Raw genomic sequence first — 25388 nt, 5'->3', positions numbered from 1 at the left:
TTTGGTGTGCATGATTGTGTACAATGCAGTCTTCTGTAATGTGTCGTATGGTATGGGATGAAGTGTTACATCCTGGGCAGTTGTCTGCAATATTGTCATCCAGCCTCCTTTGGTAGCTTAGAAGAGCTGGATGGTGACCGCATCGCAGTCTGGCCCAGTGGACTCTGTCCTTTTGGGGGAGAGAGGATTCAGAGGCATGGGTGTCATGGAGTTTGGCATGCAGCAATGTTTTGTCTTCCAGTTCATTGCCAGAGCAGTGAGTGATATGATTGGATATGCTTCAGGAGGCTGGTGTCTGGTGGTTGTGGAGGGAATGAAGAGAGTATTTGTGTGTGGTATAGGTATTTGAGTGTTGTTTTGATATTTCTTGGCATGTGTGGGTGTTCTGCTATGTAATGTAGTGGGTATGCTCTGATTGTGGAGGTTATGGCAAGTGTTTGTGTGCCTTTCATGTTAAGGTGATCCTCAACTTTGAGGACTTTTGTTTCATGGTGTAAATGGTCTGTAGATGTTCTATATACAGCCTGTAATTGTCTTTAGGGCTTTGTTTTGTATGGTCTGAAGAGTGTTTTGGTGTGTCTTAGTAAGATTAGGGGCTCATGTGGGGTTTCCATAATTCATCACAGAGAGTATGTTGGTGATTGTGCGTATGCCACGTGGTCCAGTGTGTTTAAGGTGGATGTTACTTATATTGTAAAGTCCACAGGTGGATGAGTGCTCAAGGTTATGGATTATATGTTTTGTCTGGCTGTCTATGAAGGGTGTGTAGTTTGGCTCTGTGGGGAAGTCTTTCTTATGTTGAATTATGTGTCAGTTGTTAGGGTGGGGGTGAGATGGCTTGTCTGTGCAGAATGATTTATGAGCATGCTTGTCTGTTTGAGGGTAAGTTGACTGTTGTAGTTATTGCTGTGTGGGAGTATGTTGTGTCACTGTTGGATAGTGTAATGTTGTTCAGTGTCTTGTACAGTTTTCTGGTGTTTCATGATTGTGTTGACAAATGTTTGCCAATTTTGTGTTGTTTTTGATAATGTATTTTGTTAACCTCAGTGTTTAGTGCTGGTATTTGGTTTGCTGTGTTCTGAGGGATAGGTGGTGGGGGGTATTGTATTTAAGTGTATCACATTGTCTGATGATGCCTTTGATTTCTGGTTTGAAGTTGGGGTTTTATGATTTTCTGTTGCCTCTGTGGGTGTATTTCCTGTCTCCATTTTTTATGATTGTATTGAAAGTGTGCACAGCAGTGTCTGTGTCTGTGATTGGTGAACTGTTTTGTGTCTCAAATTGGTGTTCTGTCTCTTTGGTGAAAGCTTCCCAGTTTGCTTTCTTGTAATTGGTGTGTATGTGTCTGGCTAACTAGAGTGCATTGTGTTTTGGTGGTGATGATGATTGGAAGGTGGTTGGATGCGAGGGCTCTGACCACTTTCCATGAAGTTGTTGGGGTTAGGCAGGGGGAATAGAAGGTTAAGTTAGGAGAAGGGGTGTAGAGGGCTTGATGGGGGATATGTGTGTAATTATGGTTGTTGTTCAAGATGGTCAGTGAGTCAAGATGTGTTTGTAGTTCAAACCCTCTGTCCGTGTCAAGGTTGTCGGCACACCAGCCTGTTAATTGTGTGCTGTGCAAGGCAGTGGATTGGGGCCCAAGGAATTGAAGGGAGGGAGGGCCACACTTATATTTAGGCATAATGTGTTGGCACATGAGAGATTTTTGTATCAAAGATTTGGCTGATTTTGGCACCCACACTTACAAAGGTTACCTACCCCTGGCCCAGACCTTGACTTTGTGACTTTTTCTGTCTCCAGATAACTCTTTGTTTGCTAGTGAAGGGTGGCATTACTTTGTGTCTATTCTTATCTTGCCTTTTTTTTTTTTTTTTTTTTTTTTCTTCTTCTACGAATGTGGGAAGCTTGTTCCAGAGAATTGTTTATTAGCTTCTGCATTGTTGTTTTTGTGATGGGAACAAGTTTTTTCTTTGTAGATGTGTGGGTAAAAGGTTAATTAACTTTTTAGTTTTCTTGGTATTCCAAATCTTTCTCAACTTATGATTTTCTTTCTATCAAGGCATCCTCAAGGAATTCTTTGTACCTTTTGAAGCATTTGCAATGGCCATTATCTTTATAGGGTATGCCCTTATATGAAGTTAGTGTAGAGGAGAATTGGGTTGTATGTGTGAAGGCCAAATGAGGGGAAGCTTGCAGGACATGCTTGCATTGTTACAGGCCAGTACTGTAGAAGCATTTGATCCCATACCATCTGTTTGTCCTGGGTAAGGGACTGGAGGGTGTTTATCACAGTTCCATTTACCCATTCGTGGTTCATGTACAGTAGCATCCATCGTTTCACAACTTGTCTAAACACTGTTCATAAACTTGCCTCCCTTTCAGCAAGCACCTGCTTAAGAGTTATGTGCACTGTTATAACCTTATTAATGAACATGTTAGTCACTACCTTTGGTTCTTTTCCTTGTAAAGATGCTGCCATGTAGAAGCGGGTTAACACATTGGTCATTGTCAAAATCTACTTCATATTATACATCATGGAGGGCAAGAGTCTTAATAGGTCTATACAGATCCTGTCAAATGGGCTTGCTACATCTAGGAGCATGGGCTGGCACATCATGATGGCTTGCATCTAATGCACATGTTACAGCTTTTGATGAAGCTCTTGAAGTCTTCATCTATCTTTGGCCAAATTCAAGTTTTCCTAACCATTCAGAGGTTACCTGTACCATGCTCTGCTGTCAAAAGACAATGAAGGGGATGTACATTGGCTGGTCTGACTTTCTCTGGTACATTCAACTGAAATCCAACCTATCCATATATGTTCTTCTGGTTGTGATATAGTATCCCATCTGGCAGAAGCACCTGATGAGGTTCTTTGTTCTCAGAACCTTTGGTTCCACAGTCATCTCACCCTTTAGATATGTTTTGTTCTTTTTCCACAATTCATGCATGTCATAGCACTAAAGAATTGTCATCTAGCCTCAGATATCTCCTCACTCTCAGGTCAATCAGAGTTTGCATTGCCCCCATATAACCCACTTCTAGGTCAAATATTTCCTGTGGGATACAAGGATGACCTGTTATCCATGAGGAGCTAAGAATGACAGAAGTGGTGGAGGAGATTGTAATGAGTGGGAGTAGGATGAATGAGTGGGAGCCTTTGACTTGCCACCTCCCTTGTAAGAGGGAAATATTCTTGGTATATTGATAGCCAGGTCAAAACCCATGACAATTATCTGTCACCTTTGGGTTCTGGTGTTTATACCCTTGACTGTGAAACAGAAAGGGGCATCTTTCAGCCTGAAAGGCAGAGAAATACTCATAATGTCCCTTGGGCATGGAGAACACAATGCTCTCATAGTTCCCCTTCTTCAAAGGAATTTGTAAATAGCTAGACCATGGGTCCAGTGATGAGAATATTCTGTTCCTTCTGAGTTTGGTCATTTAATGTAGTTTGATTTAGCACCTTGAAGTCTAAATACAGCCAGATAATCATAACTATCTTTAACACAAGGTTCAGCAGGAGATTGTATGCTGACATAGGCAGGTGTGCATTGCCCCCTTTTAGCATTTCAATTTGCCCTCACACATGATCTCTATTTTTTGGATGTGGTATAGCTTCTTGTACACCTGGGTTCCTGCTTTTCTGATCTAATGAAAGAAGTGTGGGGTGACAGTGAGTGGGTCTCTGGGCAGGGCAAATGCTTGTTCATGTTTGATAAGGTTGGTTAATGCTTTGTTTTCCCCACTTAGTGTCTGGGAGCAGTAACTCATCTGGTCTTCTTCCTGTACTGCTCCTACTACCTGGCCTATGCTATCGTTATTCCCATGTTCTCCATCTACTTTCTCCTTGACTTCTCCAATGACTTGGTTTCCAGGAATCTCAAGGGTGTTGGATGTTAGATTTAGGTATGGGACCCTGCACCAAGCTTTATCTTCCTTGTTTGTTTGTTTTTTCTTTATGATATCAACAATTCGTTGGTCTAATAGATTTGTGCCATCAGCATGCATTCTGCACATGAACACTGCCACAGCTTCCAAACCCCTTCCTCTAAGTGGAATTAATCAATAAACTTTCTTCAGAAGTTGTCCATTACCCTTGGTAGTTGCCTTTGGTAGTTGGACTCTTCAATACGAGTCAAATATTCGCGTGCACATTAGTGGCCAGATGTACGGTGATGCATCACAATATGCACATAAATTATAAAGTTATAGCTGTTATACTTGTTCTTTTGCACCCAGAATGTTTTTAACCACTAAAAAAGGGATCAAGCCTCACAGAATAAGAGGGTCACTCAGCTACAACTACAAAATAAATATAATCAGGAAGCTGATGCTGGCATCCTCATGTACTCACTCACACCTCATGACGCCTACGTAAGCGTCACAGCCCCCTGTATCCAGTAGCACAAGTGTTGACCTTTCCTTGACCCTGTTATTCATATCATTACTACTGATAGGCCACCTCTTGCTTCACTGGCACTTGTGACCTGCCTTCTCTATATTTTCTTCCTTCACACTCTTCACAATCTCAGTATTTTCTTCGGCACTCCATATCTTGGGCCAGTATACCACCCCTTGTGGAGTCCTTATGGGTAAGGAATCTCTTGTCCTGCTGCACTTGTTCCTGCCCAGCTGGTCAATGGTTTTGGCCTCCCTCCTTGGGTGTGTTTAAGGCAGCCACATGCTTGACAGATTGTTGTGAAGGGTCGTTTGTGTTGTAGGATGGGGCAGCTTCAGACATTATGAACAGTCCAGGTGCCACCATCTATTTTTTGTACTCACCCTGTGGGTGATTTAGCTTTCTTCCCTGGTCCTTCTTGATCTCTTTGCCTAGATCTCAAGATATTGCCTGTATGTTAAGGATTAGGTACTCATCCTCTAATTAATCAGTTTAAATGGGAGGATTATGCTGACAGAAATAATCTAGTCATTATAAAACTTCAGGTATAGATTTCTCTGTCATCCTTCAAAATATATATGAATTGGGGTTGCATGACATTTTTTATTTTAGTCCCTGCTAGACTAGCTCTGTGGTGCTCCTTTGATAGGCAGAAAATCACTGTAGAAGGACCCATTTCTGATTGCTTGAAGACAAAATGGCAAGGGTTTCATGATGTTTTTTTTTTTACATTTGACACTAGTTAAAAAGCCTCCCAAAGTGGTCATTGCTCAAGGTTTTTGATGAGGGTGTGATTATGGTGCATGAATGTGTGTAGCACCGTGTCACTATCCTGAGACTCAAATGGGGAGAAATGTAGAAATTAGAGTTTACACAAGTGGCTGCACTTTCAAGCAGGAGTAACATGATATGAAAATAAAAAAGGATACATTTAATGGGCTCAGTATTGGTCTACTCAGGAGTGAGTGTGCCCATAGGCCAGCTTCATTCTTGTAGGTGCCAGGGGTCATGAATGATACAGGTGCTATGTTGTTCATATTCCATCTGCTAGAGAGACTAGGGGCAATGGATTGGTCAATAATCGAATATTCTTTTTGTATTTCTCTTGGCTCCTCCAGCAGTTTACCTTTGCTGCTTCTGTTGTCAGTACGATGACTTAGCTTTGTCCTTTGCAAATAAAATATTGTGTTGCTATTTATCTTACCTGGCACCGATGACTCAACACTGCACTGGGCACCAAAAAGTGTATTGCCTGTGGCTGGCCCAACAAAGCAACCTCTGAGGCCACACCACTCTGAGCCTAACTTGGCTTGCCATATATTTGCCGAACACCCAGTGACCTGCCACATTAGAACCTTGAGTGTGTGTCATTGTATTGGAAGGGTTAGATGGTCATAATCCTTTTGCTATGGTGATGTCCCCAGGCTGAATAAAGTCACCTGGCATTGGTAAGAATAGAATTCAGTGTTACTGTAAAGGGGTTAATCAACAAAAATTAGATATGACAGGACTTTTGTATGTAGGAAAGAAGATGGTTCATATGTTCAGACCAGATTCCTTAATGTTTAGCCTATGATAGCAGCCAGGATAAATAAAAGCATTCACTCTTATTTATGGTAATAACAGTTGATTCCTCAAATTTCACTGGTAGGAAATCAGCCTTGTGTCTCTGAATACATTGTATTCCTTCAGCATCCAGTTTTAGATCCCATCAGGCCCAAGGCTTTTCTCTAACCTGTTGTCTCGAGTATTTTTATTATTCAATATTATACTCATTTTCTCTAGTCATTTTCCATAGTGAAACCAAACGGGGAACTCTTATTATTTTCTTCGTCTTCTTCTTCTTCTTCAATTGTATGTGCTTTGTCTATAACTCATGTCTTGGTTCTGTGTCTCCTGTTAGTTGAATTCAAGTGCTCTGTAACCTTCAAAGAAGGCCAAGTATGTACTAAAATGTCAAACCAAAGCTTCTGAAGACTCCACTATGATCACTGACCTGCGTCAAGTATGGTCAGTATTATATAGAAAGAACTGGAATATTGTATAAAAAAAAAAGGCTTTTTAATTTGGTCAGAGATTTGATTGTTGGATCATTGTGTTTTTTATTTAAGAGTATTAACTGATGATTTTTCACTTTCCCTTATTCCTTACACTCTGATTCACCTCTTTGCAATTAAAGTCACCCTCCATGAACTTGATACTTGGTATGATAAACTGCAGAGTAACTAGTAAACAGTTAGGTAAATGCTTTGATTGTAGTATAATATTCTTTTTTAAGTTTCTTTAGTTGAATGGTTATGTCCTATAGCATTTCTTTATAGTTCTATGTCCTTATCTTTTAGGGGAATAGAATAGGAGATGGGACCAAATGAATGTTTCTCTTTTTCTTGTATGTTCCAATTAAGTAAATATGCACACACACATATATATCTATCTATATGTATGTATATATATATATATATACACATATATAATATATATATATTATATATATATATATATATATATGCATGCATACATGCATACATACATAATGGTATATGTATGTAATGTATCATAGCCCCTGGTTATAATTTTCATATTTATCAATGCAGCTGTACCTTCACCCAGAATTAGGTAATTCATAACTGATACTTCACTACTACTAGAAATATATCAAATGCAGGACCCTCATGACCATTGACAGAGTTCGTGCGTGACTGTTAATGTTCCTAGTGCACTCTGAATGCTCTCCAACTTTTTAGTCCAACGAAGAATAAAGAAGAAGAAAAGTAAGACACAAAATTTCAACCCGTGTAATGCTCATGACACATTGCTCCTGCGTGCGTGTTTCGTGTAAAACCCAAAGAACGCGATCAGAAACCCCCACTGCATTCAGCACTGGATCGTGATTCTCTTGTGATGCTACTTTGGAAATGGTTCTTATGTGACTGTTAATGTTCCAAGCACACACTGAATACTCTCCTTTTTTTTTTTTTTTTTTTTCCAAAAAGAAGAAAAATAAGACATCAAATTTCAACATGCATTGTGCTCACATCACAATTCTTGTGTGCATATGTTCTTGCGAAATCCAATTAATCCAATCAGAAATCCTCAGTGCCTGAGGGAATTGTCATTTCACCTTCCCATTTGTATTTTTTAATCTTTTCACCAGGGTCATTTTATCATTTCGTAATTAGATATTGGCATAGTAGCTTAATCTTGACCAGACATAATAATCTAAGTTTTAATACTATTTCATCAGTTTCTGATCATTGGTCTGCACCTTTTTTCTCCTTGTTCACTAACTCCCATACTTGCTCTTTTTTTTTTTTTCTTAATTTCATCCCTCCTCATCCACATGTTTTTAAACTTTTCCCAGTGTATGCATGTCATTATTTTGTTTAACATGTCTCATGACCTGAACTTAATTTTTAGTGTCTATGTTTCTCCTGTTTCATATGTACCAAGTGTAAATATTTCTACATTTTCCTGTGTATTATCATCATTACATCAACTATTGATGTAATGTCTCTGGCATTATTTAGTTCCTGCTTACTTCTTATTATCCTTGATATAATGTGATCCAAGGGACAAAGGAGTAGTAGTTGATAGTGGTGGTGCTCTAGATTGACATCAGAGAGAATCATGTCTTTTTCTGTCTTCAAAATATATCAACATCCTCATCTTCATCTGAAGGTGCAGCCGACACTTGGTCAAAATTTCTTGTTGTCAACTTCCTCTGTGTTTATTCCACCTTTTCACATTAGTAGAAAAGTTTGAAAAATTTATTCAACTCTAATGACTGGTAACCGTTCCCCTTTTTTATTATAAGCTGGTGATATAGAAACTAATCCACTTTAATAAAACACAGACAGAAGTCTCTTTCATCCCAGAGATATGTGAGCATGCCTAAGGACCACACCAGCCACTAGGCTGCCTGAGGCAACATGTATATTGGCATTTTTTAGTAGCATCTACATCTCAAATAAGTGTTACTCTATTTTAGTATGTGCATGCATGTCAAAATTAGGATTTTAGAGACTGAACCTTATATTGTGTAGTGTGGAGCAAATTACTTTTACTATTCAGAATTTCTCATTTTAGCCAGCAAAACTGTAGATGTATATATTTTCCAGTTTAATGCGAGTGAAAATTTTATACTTTAGTAATTCCATCATGTTTTTTTTTATTGGACTAATGTTATAAAATTGACCATTTCCAGGTAATCCCCATCAGGCCGCAGTAATGTCCTTGTGGAACAAAGCCCAACAGCTGCCAGCAGATGCACTACGACAGGTGCAAGCTATCTATGGCGAACAGTTTCCCATTGAAGTGCGACACTGTTTGGCAAGCTGGATTGAAGACAAAATAAGCCAGTGGTAAGTAGGAACAGAGACATTGCAGTATACCCAAATTCTTAGTTACACTCAGCCCTCGAATTTATGGACCCCTATTTAATGGATAGGCAAGGGAAAAAAAATCCAGTGACTTAGTAATGGGTTTAAATCCCACACTCCTGTTTCCCAGTCGTGACAGTTACCTGTCAACAGTTTAAGCACATAGGGCAAAGATGATGGTTCTGGCTGTAGTTATGTGACTCCTTGCAAAAGCTCCGTACTTTTACCCCCACTATATTATCATGGCATATCAAGAACCCATCTTTATAATCCTTGGTAAACATAGTCAAATTATTATATTTATCAGGCTAATGCCCCCCCCTCCCCCTTGCCCAATAAATTGAGGGATGAGTGTATCTATTTTAAATTTATTTATCTTTTCATATGTTGACAAGGGCCTTGTTCATTGACTAGACATACATGTTTAGGTAAGAAGATCTTGCCTCTTTTGTTCACAGTAAGAATCTCATCCTGCTGTTTTTGAAGAATCAGTCTAGTTTGTAACATAGGCTTTAGTTTATATTTGCTTAATAGATTTGGAATTGTTGGGACATGAAAGTGGAAATGCCTTTTTTTTTTGCAATTTATTTCACTTCATTTTATTTGTTTTAGTTAATTGTGTTCTCCTGTTTGCTGTTTGTTAAAGGAATGAGATAGATCCTGATAAACCTGGTCATGAACACTATGCCCATAGTCTAGTCTCTCAGTTGATTCAAGAGGTGGAGAACAAAGCCTTGTCATATGGAAACCAGGAGGATGTCTTCCTGACCAGAATGAGGCTGGAAGAAGCCGCCACTATGTTTAAGGTAAAAATTTGTCTGGTCATGTGCATTTTGGGGAAGATAATGGATATATGTATGTTAAAAAAATTAGAAAATGTGCACAAATAAATGGCCTAGTATGCAGAGATTGTCATTAAATGTTCTATCAGAGGTCAAATGAAGAAAATGAATGGAAGTTAAGAAATGGGATGTTATTATAGTTTATATCATATTTACATTAATAGTATGTATCTGATGAGGGCAATACCATTGTTGCCTATTCTGTGGGGCAGATTGAATTATGGTTTGAAGCCCAATCCAAAACAAAGTCACCTTTTAGGGAGCAAAATTCACTCTTAAGTACCAGATGCATACTGTTAGTGCAGTTAAGGTATAGACATTAATAATATTCTATTCCTAAATTCAGTTTATTTTTCTTCATTTGACCTGTAAAGAACAAAAAAAAAAAGTATTACTTGAGAGCTGAAGTTTAAATGTGTTGAAAAGCTTTGGGTAGAACTCTTCTCTACATAATGTAATTATTTCAGTTTAAATGAGTATAATTTATATTGTATGAATTTGCCATGTTTTTCTCTCTCTTTTTTTTTTTTTTTTTTTTTTTTTTTTCTCTCTTCTGACAGCTTGGATTTTTTTTTGCTAAGAAGATAGTTTATGCTGTACCTCAATTATGCACTGCACTGATTTCACCAAAAGGGTACAGATATTAATCAGAAAGGTAAAAGGAAAAGTAGATCTACAGCATACTACTCAAAATTTCAACTTCCAAACTCCTCATCTCCAGCACCTACACTAATTTGCAGAAGCACATACAGTATATACTTACATATACCAAAAGGCCCCTTTTCCTTGTTGTGCCTCCTATTTTAGCTCATTGTGTCATCCCTGTCCTATGACCATTGCTTGAATCAGAAGTAGTGAAACAAGACATAGCATCTCTACAGCAAGACCTGACAGCTGAAGCTGGTTTACTCCCATCACTTCATTACATGGTGTACCCCTGACCCCCCATCTCATCCACCTGAGAAATTACAGAGCAGACAAGAAGAAATTCCTTTGGGCTGTTCATTTTCTCATCTATTCACACCTATCTCTCTCCCATCCCTGCTTTACAGACATTTCTCCTGCATCCAGTGCCTCCTTCATCCGATCCATCCATCTTATTCTGGGTTTTATACTCAACTTCACTCCATAGACCTTCATCTTCCACACTACTTGCTAGTCTTTCTTATTTCATTCTTGTATTAAACCCTGTCTATCAGCCCTCTCTTCACCCCCCACATAGGTCCCCCTCACATTTCTCATGCTATTCAGCCATGTAACCCCACCATTCTTCTTTAAAAACTTCATCTCAAACAGGGTTAAGTGTTTTTTTTTTTTTTTTTTTTTTTTCCTACCTCCATTAAATTTTACCAAGCTACTAATCTCCATGGTCCTTCAGGCGTCAAAGTCAAGGAGCCTATCTAGATTGACCCCTGCCACCAGGCTCTTTTATTCATCTGTATGGTGCTCTCTATCAAAGGGATTATGGCTTATCATGATTAGTTCCTTCCTTAACTGATGCATTTTTCCCAGCATTCTGGGAGTCAGCTGACAATTGTTTATCTCCATGGCATTCCCTTGGTAGTGAGTTAGTTATACCTTCTCGATTAAACATGTCCATACTGGGAGATGTTTATGTTTCTGTTCTGGTAACTACCAAGCCTCTTATTGAGATCCATGACACCTTTTCATTGATGGTGCAGTGGTAGACAGCTGCCTGTGTATTTCAAGTCTCTGGGTTCTCACCTTCCCGCCCTCGTCAGTCATCTCAGTTGTGTATAAGTACTCACATCTGCTGGGAAGTCAAGGTAGGGAAAAGAGGAACTGGTCACCCAAATCCATCAACCAACACCCACTACCACAAAAAACCACCACCACTACCACATCTGGAGGTGTTTAGGGAATCTTGTTGACAACTGTACATAGATTTGGAGAAAGCCTATGATACCATACAAATGGTGGTCCTGTGGATATATTAGCACAATTGTGGGTGAAACATGCAGACTACTGATGAATATGAAAGTGTCTTTTCATTACATAGATATGAGAAAATATATAAATTAAATAAATGCATAAATAAATAGATAAATAATAGAAGAATAAATAGGTAAATAAACAAATAGAATGCCTGATCTGCCCTAGGTTAGAATATGCATATTGGTCTCCATACTAAGTGTAGGATATAAAGTCAAGATAATACAAAGAGCATTGACCAGATTGGTTTCTAGCCTTGCATATAAATGTTTAGAGATTATACACACATGACCTTCTGTCATTGAAAGAAAGAAGAGAAAGATGACTTGATCATAGTGTTCACGTCATGAAAGGAAGTAGGTTTTTTGGTCTTGGAAAAAAAAGTAATGAAATATGTCAAAAAATATTTTTCCATATAGATGTATTAACTGAAATATCTTATATAGCCAAACAAGAAACAAGCAAATTCAAAGCTAGGTATGATAGACTGAGAAAAATATGTAGGATCCCACAAACATAGTTCCTTTCATGTATACTGTTGTACAATAGGTAAGTACAGTTAGGTAAATACACACACATTGCTTGCTGGTGTGGTTGGCCAGGAATTGTGACTATACAGATCTGAGATTAATCACTGCTCAAGGCTTGAAAGCTTCAGTAATACAGCAAGATGTTGCTGATCCCATGAGCTAGGGGATGGGGGTATGTGTGTAAGGGCACAGCATTGCTCAAAGACTGGTCAATATATAATTTCTGAGCTGTCAGTCGTGAGTCGAGCAGTGAAAGGGACAGATGGGGAGACTGTGCTTACCTGAAGTTATGAAAGGCATCTGATAAAGTACCACACAAAAAATTGTTAAGAAAACTTGAAACAACAGGAGGTATACAAGGAAAACTATTGAAATGGATGCAAGATTTTTTTGCATGGAAGAAAATAGTGAGTGGTGGTCAGAGATAAAAACTCTTCCTGGGAAGAAATAATAAGTGGAGTCCCACAGGGTTCAGTACTGGCTCCATTAATGTTTGCTATATATGTAAATGACATGGATGGAGGTGTGGAATGTTACATGAACTTCTTTGCAGATGACACAAAACTACTAAAGAAAGTATGGAAAAAGATTGTGAATCACTTGAGATAAGAACAAGGTCTTGGAATGGAGTCAGAGGTAGGAAGTGGACTTCAACATTAAAAAATGTAGTATAATGTAATTTGGAAAAAGTAGAAAAAGAATATTAGGACAATATTAAATCGGTACAAAGGAAGTAAAGAAAGTTTGTTCTGAAAAGGACCTAGGAGAAATCATCATCAAAGACATGTCCCCGGACAAGCAGATAAACAAAAATAGTCAGAGAAACTTACTATTTGTTAAGATCAATAAAGGTGGCTTTTAATTACCTAGATGAGGAAATAGTAAATAAAATACTAGTCACACTGATAAGACCAATATTGGAGTATGCAGTGACACTATGGGAACCCAGTACAAAAAAAGAATATTAGGAAAATAGAAAGAATCCAAAGATCAATGACAAAGATGGCCCCAACATTTTCAAAACTACCAACCCTGGAACAAGGAAGAGAAAGAGGTGATCTGTGGGCCATTTACTGAATTATAAAAGGCATGGAAGTCCTTGATAGAAAATACTTTAATTGGGATAGAAGAAAAACAAGGGGACATGAAAAGAAACTCAGAAAGGACAATTATAGAAGAGATCTGGAAAAAAAACAGCTTTCCACATAGAGTGGTGGATGTCTGGAACATATTGGACAAAACAATAGTGTGTGCAAACACCATACATGAATTTAAAAATAAACTAGATGTTTCGAGATACAAAGACGGGTCACCACGAGCATAGCTGACCTTCCCATATAATGCTACTAGGTAGTTAAATACACACATACACATGTGAGCTCTGAGCTCTCTTCCGGGAGGGAAATAACTGTCAATCATGAGTCCAACACGTGATCCAAGACCATGGTGAATCACACACACAACTAGGTAAATACACACACTCATGGCACAGTGGTAGAGTTCCCAGCTGCCACTATGACGGTCCAGGTTTGAATCCCACCCAGGGCTGAAATAATTTCAGTATCGCTGTGCTGCAGGTTGTTACTCCAACTCTCGTGGGCAGGGAGTTGAGGGTGTGTGTGCATGTAAGGTCACAGCATTACCCATAGATTGGTTATATATGAGCTCTCTTCTGGGAGAGAAATAGCTGTCAATCACGAGTCCAACACATGATCCAAGACCATGGTGAATCACATCACACACTCTCACACACTTGCACACACTCATACACACTCTGGTAAGGAAGTGATATTGCCCAAGCTGAAACAGTACACAAGTTCAAATCTAAATATGATAATTGGAAACAAGGATATAGATTAAGTTGGAACCATACATGAACAGGCTAAATAGGGTAGATGATTAGAGAATAGGAGACAGGACCCAATGAACATTGCTCCTTTTCCTGTATACTCCAGTTAGGTGAATACAAACACACACACACACACACACTACATGTCTGCTTCATAAATGTCTACATAAAATGCACTGGACATGATCCTTTTTAATGACATCTAAATTTCAATGAATGAAACAGTTTGTATGGGTACCTCAATTTTAGTGTAAGTTTTTGTCTCCCTTATTTTGGAAAGATGACATACAGGTAGCAGAGTAATAAATTTAGTGGACAGTAAATGCGTAGATTTCTTGTCTTATCATGTGGTTTCCTGTGTACAGTGAGCTTCTCTGAATAGAAGGTATCCATTTTTCTTTTTATATTGTTCAGTTTATTTAGTGGTTAAAGCAAGAGTAGAGAGCCTGTGAAGGTATATCTTTGTGTGTGGTAAGTGTTTAAGAGTTTTAGTGAATTTCATATATGTTATACAGTTCAACTTCTATATGAAGCTGATTGGGATGGCTTTCTTGTGTTTGGAGTGACTGGAGAATATTTTTAAGATATTTTTTTATGTTTTGAGGAGGAGTATTGTTCTGAAGTTGCAAGCTAAATGATTGAAGCATCCATTCTCTTGTCATTTAATGTAGGAAATAAGTTTTGGATTTACTAGTTCATTGAAGGTTTGAAACTTGGCAATTGTAAAAGTTAAACACATGGAAAATAATAGTAATTGAAAAAATTAGATATTGTCCAGGAAGCAGAATTGAAAAGAACTTACATTGGATAGTATTTATGAGAAGTTCTGGCAAATTATATGTCAGATGTTGAGGGAAGCTGGAATCTTTAACATTAGTGTAAAAGCTTGAATTGAGTGTCACTTGAAGACAGGCAATTTTGCATAACTTTCCTAACAAAAGGGTGCTGTAAATGCCAATGGGAGCATTAAACAAACAAACAAACAAACAGAAGGGTATTACTCAAGATGGATTATATTTCTTTTGCTACTGCTTGGTTTCCACAAATAGAAATAGAATTGGCTGCCTGTAATCAGAATAGAAAAAAAATGCCAACAGGTATGTAAGAAGTTGAGGAGTGTGTTGACTAAGCAAATTGTATCTTCCAAAGTTTGTAGGAAGTGGGAATTTGAAGTGAAGATGGAAAATGTAAGGTCTTGATCCACAGAAGAAATTGAAATTGTAGTTTAATAGATTGAGTATGAATGAGAGGATTACTTGAAGAATGTGTATGTGTGTGTGTGTATTTACCTAATTGTATTTATCTAATTGCATTCAGGAAAGGAGTAATGCTCATTGGGTCCCATCTCCTATTCTCTAATTTTTAATTATACCTAGCCTCAGATTTCCAATTATATTTAGATTGTTTTCAAAGCCCTTGGAATATGTTTGTATATTTATATTTGAATTTATGTATTGTTTGAGCTTTGTATAAATCACCTCCTAAGCTATTCCAAGTATTTATGTATCTACAGTGAGACCTCTCATTATATATATTGTTGCAAATAGTCTAAAATGAGTGTATTTGGAATATAGAAGTTGTTTTGACCTGGAGCCAGCTAGTTGTGTTTTCTAAAGAAAAAAGTCCGAATTTAGAAATTAGGTTTAAGGATGAGAAGAAGTGGAATGGGTAACTAGTGTTGAAAAAAATACACGCATTTACATTTTCACAATATTGCAAGTATGTAAAGTGCAGTGTTTTCGCTGTATTTGCGGTGTTTTGGAGTGGTACTTGGGTGGCATAGTAATTGCACGCACTAAACAACAGCACTAAAAACACAGCAAAAACACCGCAAACACAGCTAATTAACGTCCATTAATGAGAGGACTCACTGTATATGGAAAATGTATTTCTTCACATCCTTTGGACGTGTGGTCTTTCTTAATTTGCTCCCATGACCTCTTGAAACCCTCCCATCTTTAATCAGGAGATCCCTGTCAATGCAATCTATCTCCTTAAATGACCTGAATACTGTAATCATATCACCTCTTTCTCTTCAATCCTTCAAAGTTGGTAGATCCAGTGCTATTAGTCTTTCCTCGTATGGTTTATCTGCCAGGCTGGGGACCAATTTAGTTGCTGCCTTCATTCTGTGTGGGGGCCAGATGTGTGTGTGTGTTTATCAGGATATTAATAAGTATTTATTGCTGTATGGTGTTATGCAGACATATTGTACAAGTAAGAAATGCAAGAGTAGGAGGTGAAATGATGGAGGAATGTATGTGTTCTTGGTACTGGAGAGAGTAGTACCCTGAATAGTAGTAGAGCATCAAAATCGAAAGGTGGTCCACTGCAGGAACACCATCCTTATCTTCTGGGTGTCATTGCAGCCTCTGTTCCTCACCATGGCAGCTTAATTTGGCTCACTGAAGTTGTATTGATGATGTATTTACCTAGTTGTATTATATGGGAAGGGGAGCTGTGCTAGTAGTGACCTGTCTTTGTATCTCGCAATATCTAGTTTGTTCTTAAATTCTTGTATGGTGTTTGCAGCACTTGTGCTGCTGATCATGTTAAAATATATATCGTTGCCAATAGTCTAAAATTAGTGTATTTGGGATACAGAAGTTGTTTTGACCCGGAGCAAGCTAGTTGTGTTTTCTAAAGAAAAAAGTTCGAATTTAGAAATTAGGTTTAAGGATGAGAAGTGGAATGGGTAACTAGTGTTGAAAAAAAATACACGCATTTACATTTTCACAATATTGCAAGTATGTCAAGTGCAGTGTGTGTTTATTTCTCAACCATTTGTCTTTTGTTTTCCAGACTCGATATCTTCAGAATCCTCTTGGCCTTGTCCACATTATCCGCAGCTGTCTTAATACAGAGTTGAAACTTGTACAGCAACACGAAAATGTAAGTTTAGTTATTGATCTAATGCATGGCATGCAAGTTGATAGATATTTAATGATGCTAAACATTTACAGTATTTTTATTAAATCCTTTGTTGTCTAAACATGTTAATTCATGAGGAATTGGTAATGGGTGTCTGCAAGTAGTGGTCCTGTCAACACCAACACTTCTCTCTGGCCTCCTCCTCCACTTCCTCCATCTCCTTCCCTTCCTCCTCCATTACCACCTCTTCATCACCTTTTCCACCCCTTCCTCTTCTTTTTCTTCCAACTCTTCTCTTCCTCCTGTTCCACCTCTCCTAGCTCCTTTCCCACCTTCTCCATTCTCCCATATCTGCCTCCATCTCTTCATCATTTCTCTCCTCTCTCCCTCCTTTTTCCCTTCTCCTGTTCCACCTCTCCTAGCTCCTTTCCCACCTTCTCCATTCTCCCATATCTGCCTCCATCTCTTCATCATTTCTCTCCTCTCTCCCTCCTTTTTCCCTTCTCCCTCCTGTACCTCCTCTTTTTCCTTATCCATTTCTGTTCATGGTGGCCTAATTCAAGGAGTGGTGAAGGAGAAGTTAAGAAAAACAGCAGGAAAGAAACTAGTGGAAGTTTTGGCTTGGTACTCCGCCAGGCAAGGTGAGTATTCTCTGAATGTGAATGCTACTTAGCTGCCTTGTAGAGGTGCCACTACAGGTGTATGGAAGTTGAGGTGGGGTAGGGGGATTCAAGAGGGTGTAGTTGACCTCTCCCCCTCCTCTTTTGGAAATTTGTGTTTGTGTAGCTAGATAAAGAGCAATATGGATTGTGGTTTTCTGTTGCTTGAATAATCAGCTGAGGTGATGTGAGGAAGAGATTTGTTTTTTCAAATGTTCTCTGTGAAGAGTTCTTGTTTGTTGCACTGTTGTTTTGGTGATGGGATTCTGTTGCTAGTTGTTCCAACTGGTTATTTTTTTATTTATTTAATTTTTTTTTTTTTTTTTTTTTTTTTTTGAGGAACTGTATTTTGTCACCAACATCAAAGCTGTCTCTTGAAGGATCTAGAGATCCAACACTGGGAGAGGTGACAAATAATGTAAACCCCCCTAATCCTCCTCCACATCCATCTGGAGGTGTGGCCATAAGGGGCTGGTACTTGTCTCTTTAGGGAGAGACAAATTTGGAATGTTTTATATATTGTATTATTATGAGTCTTTTTCCATGTTACTGGCAGGTAGTAGAAGGAGGAGGAGGGAAGCAGTTGCTGGTTGTCAATTTTTCTTGCAAAAAGTACAGGGGAAAAGGGAGATAAATGAAGTTGATGATACATGACAGCCTCTAAAGGTGTTTGTTGCAAATGGTTGGTTGTGGACATTTATTTTATTTATTCATTTATCAATTTTTTTCTCTCCATTCAATAGGCTGTACTTGTGTTACTCTGGCCTAGTTGAAAGACTAGGTGCTGGCTTCTTGTGGCTACGCCACCTTGAGGAGATGTCCATTTGATGTTTGCAGTGAGTCTTGGATATGCCTGCCCTTATTTGGCAGTGGTGCGGGAGTGGGTGTCTTTCCTTCCTCGCCATCCCAGTGTTCAGTGAATCTGCTTGAAAGTTGGATACTGCAGCAAGAATCAAATCAGAAATCCTACCTCCTCTAACCAACAACTAACATGGATTCAGGGAATGCCACTTGCACTGCACACAAACATCACACAAGTACTGGGATGATTTAAAAAAAAAAAAAAAAAAAAGGAAAAAAAGAGTAATTATTGTTGCTTTAGATTTAAACAAGGCTTTCAACAAGGTCTCCAGACACAAACTATCAAAAAAAAAAAAAAAAAAAAAAAAAAAAAAAAAAAAATAGATAATAATAATAATGATAATAATAATAATAATAAAATGAAAGAAAAATAAATAAATAAAATAAAACAAGATGAATAATTGAGCTAGACATCCATAATCACAAGAAGTGGTTAATCAATCTTACAGCAGGAAGGCAGTACAGAGTAACCCAAAACAATAAAATCTGTGATACAGAAGGGCTATACAATGGAGTCTCTCAAGGTGCAGTATGTTCATTACTGTTCAACTTCTTTGAGTGATTTTCCAACTCCAGAATCAGAACTAAACCCAAATGTTCTCTCATGCAGATGACTTGGCAATAAAAACCTAGCTTAGTAAATACAAAATAGCAGCAAAGAACACCCAAGCCTACTTGAATGGACTTGAACAGTAGTTGAAAAATGACAGAATGGAAACTTCACCCCAGAGATAGATAGTGATGACCTTGCATTTGATGCTCATGTGACTTTCAGCCCACATATCAGGAACCTGACAGCAAAACCAATAGGAAAACAAACCTACATGGGACCATTGTTAGTTTTGGACAACAGGAAGGGGATCTGGTGGCTGTCTATGCAGTTCCTAAGACCCACCCTTGATTGTGCCTTCTCAGCATAGTTCCCAAAAATCAGCAAGACAAACACAAACATTATGCAGATGTTAGAATGGAGAACTGAGAGTGGTGAATGGGTGCTTCAAGACTGGTTGGACACCTCCCTACAAAAGCCAGGGTCCTCATTTTGGACTACAACGTGGAGGTGATTTTAGTGCAGTTCTGCAATGGAGCCCCTCACAATGCATTACGCAAACACCACCAACAGAATGCAACTAAAGGACACCAGCAATATGCTGCTCAGACATCTATAATAGACTACTACCTGTACCATACCAAACATCCACACAAAAGCACCGACGTTCTCAGATCACTAACCAAGTTATCCATGAAAGACCACCAGACTCAGTATTCCAGCATTGACTGTCAGACATAAGCCCCACAGAAAAAACCGTCCTACACCTAAGAATTGCACTGGCATGTTTGTGCTCAGGGTACCATCCAGCATAAAGAGAGTGCCAACACAGAATAAGCCTGACTACAAACTCAAATTTCCCCTGATGCAACCACCACCACACAGAGGACACAAAACACCTAATATTACAAGAGTGCCTACACAGAATAAGCCTGACTACAAACTCAAATTTCCCCTGATGCAACCACCACCACACAGAGGACACAAAACACCTAATATTACAATCTCCCACATTAACAATCCCTAGACAATAACATAAAATATCTTTTCTTAGTGACTTATGGTCCTGTTTAGAGGCTGTTGCAGTTTACCTGAAGGCTGCAGGTCATATCCAAGAGAGACCAGGAGCAATAGATTGATTGATACATGTGTGATGTAATGAAATGGGTGAATCAGGTTGGGTACTCTTTCATAGAACTGTACATGTCATTTTCATAGAACTGTACATGTCATTTTCATGTTATATGGAGAGGATTCTGGTCTCTGTATGGAGTTGTTCTATTAGAGTTGTTTAGGTGCACCAGCATTTCTCAGGGCTTTATTTTGTATAGTTGATGTCCATATTTTCCTGGTCATTGGTAACCAGGTTGTGGAAGTGCAGTTGAGTGTGGATCACAAAAATGGTTTGTAGACTGATTAGAGTTTCTTTCAAAATGTATATTCCTTCTAGTGGTATTCTGCATATTTTCAAAGCCGTGCATGTGCTTCATCTGGTTTTATCATATTGCTAACTGAAAGTAGTGTGAGGGAGAGGAGCTGCCAATTTTCACCTGTGTATGAAAAGTTGTAAGAAATAGAGTTGAAATTTTTAGAAATCTTGGCTCCAGTCTAGAGATTTAGAGAGTGACGTGTTTTGAAAATGGGCAGACCTGCTGTTCACCCCCACAGGATCACTACAAGCAGGCATCTATCATTGGTCCTCAAACTGTGTATGTTAAGGGATAAGTATTTATTAAGAATTATTATTAAAATTCATTCCAATGATGGAATTTATCATTGGCATTGTAATTTGGGTTGATAATTGGGTATATTTTTGTAATGGATTCTTTAAAAGGAAAGGAATCTTATTATCATAGAAGTCATGTGCATATACTTTATTAAGAAAAAATTAAATATGTCATGAATAAATACTTCCATTGTGAGATGATGAATAATTTTTACGAGCTTGATGATCTTCACTCGCTGATGCAATGTCTCGTTGGTGACAGATGGTGGGTGGCGGTGGTGGGATGTTGCATCCCATGATGATCACAGACCCCTGTGCTGAGATTGTTCAGCAGCTAGACGTGTTGAGGAGAAGAACACAGGAAACAGCAGATGAACTAAGAGGAATAGAACAAGAACAAGAAGCCTTTGCCCTTCAGTACCATGACTGTGCTAAGATAAATGGTAAGTATGTCAGTTCGACCTTGTTCTTGTTTTTAAGCCTTATTGGCTAGAAATGGTGATGGATTGGGTGGTTGCCTTGGAGCTTGACAATGACAATTTTGGACACAACAAAGAAACTAATACTACAGCATATAAATAATGCATATGCTCAGTGGTGAATTATGTGCCCCTAATCTCACTTAGACACACAAACACTTGCTGCAGCCTCCACAAACACAGCCCACCCTCTATACTACATAGTAGAACACCCACACATTCCAAGAAACATCAAATCAACACCCAAATATCTATACCACACTCAAATACTCTCCTCTTCCTCCACAGACACCAGCCTCCATAAGTGTATACATAATCATAATTCTCGGTTCCATGAACAAACTGAATTTTTTTACTGTACCACAGGCTACCAGTCTATAGCAAAAGAGAACCAAAGTAATTAATTAACAATTCCCTGTGGCTAAATCAAACTATCTGGACAAATTCCATCAATTAGTTTATTTTGTTGAAGGGGCTACTGAGGATGTATTTAACCCATTTGATAGTGATTACACTCTCTCAGTTGAATAGTCATTAAGGTTGTGACTAGGTCTGAAGGGTGATTTTTGACCATCATGGCAATGGAATCATTGTGGAATAATATTGTCAGATACTAGCCAGAACAAGATGTTAATGTTATTAAGGAAATTAGAAAGAGTAAAATGTTTCTTAGGACTGATAGATTTGCATGATTTTGTTTAAATGCCCATGGAATAAAACATGAACAATTTTTTTGTAGCATGTAATTGTTTTCTTTCTACATGTACAGCACATCTCACTCACATTCAGAATCAGCAGCCACAGACACAACAGACTCGGGAAATGGAAACAAGTCTAAGGAAAAGAAAAGAAACTACAGAACAACAATTAACACAAAAAGTAAGTTGAAGCCAAAAGTAGAATTAGTGTATTTATAACATTATTTGTCTTACATTTTGTAAAGAAATGCATTATGTATGATTCTGTTTGATATATTATGAACAAATTGTTTCTTAGAATGTTAATTTAAAATGGTACTAGCTAACAGTACTTGCAAATGGTAGTTCTGTAAGATGTTAGAGATTCTTTAATACGTCATCCATCTTTTAAACCGGTCATCATCCTCATGGAGGTGTATCCCCAAATGGCTGACACTGTTCCCAGATTAGGTTAAATATCTGTCAATTTCACCCATATTTCTTTCACCATTTCATATAAGGAAAGCTGACAACTAGTAACTTTTACAGCTAATAATGTGGGCAGGGTGCAGGGATGACCCGTCATCCAGGAGGTGCTCAGATGAGAGGAAGGGTGGGAGGGGTGTGGAGTGTATTTAGGGATGAAATGGGTGGGAGTGTTTTTATGCCTTTCCCTTTTTGGCTACCTCCCTTGGAAGGGGGAAAAAGCCTTGGTATATGTATGTATGTATGTCTATATACCAAGAGCTTTTTTCACCATATAAGGTAGGTAGCAAAAATTATAAGCATTCAGTTCTCCTTATTTGAAAAATTGGAGGAAATACAGTTGAAATCGCCCAGTCTTTAGACCAAGTGTCATCCAGGAGGTGCTCAGATGAGAGGAAGGGTGGGAGGGGTGTGGAGTGTATTTAGGGATGAAATGGGTGGGAGTGTTTTTTTATGCCTTTCCCTTTGTGGCTACCTCCCTTGGAAGGGGGAAAAAGCCTTGGTATATGTATGTATGTATGTATGTCATCCTCTTGGGGCTGCACTTCAAGATGGAGGTGAGGGAGTTGACTGGTTTTGAAGATAGGTGGTAGGTAGGTAGGTGATTCTCTGTGGTACCTGTCTCACAGGACCACCATGTGCAGGTACTCATTATTGGTCCTGACCATTGGTATGTCTATTTATCAACTTCACAAGGATGTAAGATAAAAGGGAAATAAATAGATAATTAATAGGATTGGGATGGGTAGGGGTAGGTACAGGTTGTGGCTGGCTACCTCTTTATAAGGGGGGAAAAAGCCTCTTGATAATATATATATATATATATTTTATATATATATATATATATATATATAGTTATATATATATATATAGTTATATATTTATATATATATATATATATATATATAAAATTTGGTATGTAGATGCACATTATTCAGGTAAATACAAATGAGGTATAAAACTCCCTGTATTGGTAATGTTTAGTCTACACAAGCAAACTATTATACTTTCAGAAGCTGAATATGTGTATTATATGTTGTTAATTCATTCAGGTAACTGGTCTCCTTCAAAGAAGAATGACATTAGCAGAGAAGCACCGTGCAACCATAGAACTATTGAACACATTGCAGCAACGGATTTTGGATGAGGAACTCATTAACTGGAAGAGAGAACAACAAATGGCTGGCAATGGAAAATCATTTAGCACAAACAGACTTGATCATATACAGGAGTGGTGAGTAAGATATATTTATGGATATGAGATGAGGGAATCTCTTGAAGGTAGTCAGAATTTTTACATGTTTAATAGGGCATGTGAAAGATTAGGAAAGGGAGATGATAAATGGTATGAAGTAAATGTGGGGTTGCCCCGGTTTGTATGATGTCTTCATGGAGCAGTTGCTGGTTATCACCACTCCTTGTGCTTAAATGTTTAGGAAATACAGATGAAGTTTATAAGGTTGACCTTGATCCCAGTTAAAAAAAAAACAAGTATCAGTCCCATGAAGCTTCACCTCCAAATGAGAAGTGAGGAAATTGATTAAGTTTCGAGATAAGGAGCAGGGAGTTGACTAGAGTGAGTCGGGGCAGGGTGGGTAGGTGTAGGGACTACAATATAATGAAGCAATGGAGATAGGCAAGTTGTGGCTGTTAGGCCCTGCTGTAGAGGTGATTTGTCGTACAGTGTAGCCACTGACCCAAGTGGTTTTGTGGTGGGAGAATGGATGACCCTTCATCCATAAGGTGCAAAGATTGAAAGTGATCAATAGGTTATGGATGAGAGTGGGGTGGGTGAATACTTTGACTTGGCAACATTCCCTATAAGAGGGTAAAGGCCTTTTTATATATGTATGTATGCATGCCCATATTTACCTAATTATAGGATACAGGAAGGGAGCTATGCTAGTGGGGTCCTATTTCTCTTATTATCCAAGTGTCATGTCTAGTTTTAGATTCATATATAGTTTCAGCTTCTTTGGTTTAGAAGATGTACATGAATTTAAAACTAGGTATAGCAGTTGGACAATAGATAGGTTGGGGTGGGTGATTGCTTTGGCTGGCTACTTCTCTTATAAGGGGGAGAAACCTTTGGTATATGGATTTCCAGCTTGGACTGTATTATCTTCCAGGCTATTATGTATATATGTATATGTATGTTTAGATTTCTATCTTTATTAATTTCTTTTTTTGGGGTTTGGTATTATAGGTGTGAAGCATTAGCAGAAATAATATGGCACAACCGGCAGCAAATTAAGGAATGTGAAAGACTGCAGGCCAAGGTGCCCATCAGTCCACCAGCAGGAGTTGATATGCTCCCAGCACTGAATTCACAGATCACACGACTTCTATCATCATTAGTTACCAGGTATGATAACTTGATTGTTTGAACTGTTTACCAAACTGTTTGTGATATAGAATTGATTTTGTATATGAGATATATTTAACCTTGAATACAATATAGATTGTATTGTTGAAAACATGCAGATTTTTTTTTCTTGTGTAGGAACTGGTGGTTATTCTAACTTGTTGACTTAATATTATTAATTTTTATATTTCAAATACTGATCTGAAAGTATAAAAATTTTGTGCATATTAGTTGAAGAGAGGTGTAGAGAAAATCCAGGATGATGCAGATGTACTTTATTCTTTAACATTTCGACAGTCTTCTTCAGATGAGGAAAGGAAATAATTGTGGAATGAAGAGGTGAATGCGTTAGTGACAGAAAGGAGGTGTGTGTGTGTGAAGAAACAGAAATGAGTATTTGATATCTCATTAGAAATAAATACAGTAAGTCCTCATTATACGGTACATATGCGTTCCTGAAAACCTTACTGCAAATTGAAATTACCATATACCGAACCCATTATACATACATACATACATATACCAAGGCTTTTTCCCCCTTCCAAGGGAGGTAGCCAAAAAGGGAAAGGCATAAAAACACTCCCACCCATTTCATCCCCAAATACACTCCACACCCCTCCCACCCTTCCTCTCATCTGAGCACCTCCTGGATGGCGGGTCATCCCTGCACCCCGCCCACCGCCCTGGGTCAGAAGCAGTGTCGCAAGACACAGTACATCCACAGCAAGGCCGCTTCATTTAATCGGCGACCCCCCCTCT

The 25388-nt window shown here is 38.3% G+C and overlaps 1 protein-coding gene across 16 annotated transcripts in view; it reads left to right on the top strand.

The window, feature by feature from the left end:
- The window catches only part of Stat92E (Signal transducer and transcription activator Stat92E), an 86462-nt gene that overhangs the window by 6794 nt on the left and 54280 nt on the right, over positions 1-25388 (top strand). For all 16 annotated transcript variants that reach the window (XM_076200519.1, XM_076200516.1, XM_076200520.1 and 13 more), the window contains exons 2-8: positions 8607-8763; positions 9428-9587; positions 16758-16847; positions 20885-21065; positions 21871-21980; positions 23317-23498; positions 24471-24629. In XM_076200519.1, the coding sequence (XP_076056634.1) occupies positions 8630-8763; positions 9428-9587; positions 16758-16847; positions 20885-21065; positions 21871-21980; positions 23317-23498; positions 24471-24629 (1016 nt within the window). In that variant the 5' untranslated portion in view covers positions 8607-8629. The remainder of the gene's footprint in view (positions 1-8606; positions 8764-9427; positions 9588-16757; positions 16848-20884; positions 21066-21870; positions 21981-23316; positions 23499-24470; positions 24630-25388) is intronic.

This window comes from Oratosquilla oratoria, chromosome 17, assembly GCF_046742065.1.
Source record: "Oratosquilla oratoria isolate Oo_2021 chromosome 17, ASM4674206v1, whole genome shotgun sequence".
Classification (NCBI taxonomy): Eukaryota; Metazoa; Arthropoda; class Malacostraca; order Stomatopoda; family Squillidae; genus Oratosquilla; species Oratosquilla oratoria.
The sequence above is the reverse complement of the archived record's forward strand: the minus strand, read 5'-3'. Positions and strand labels throughout refer to the sequence as shown.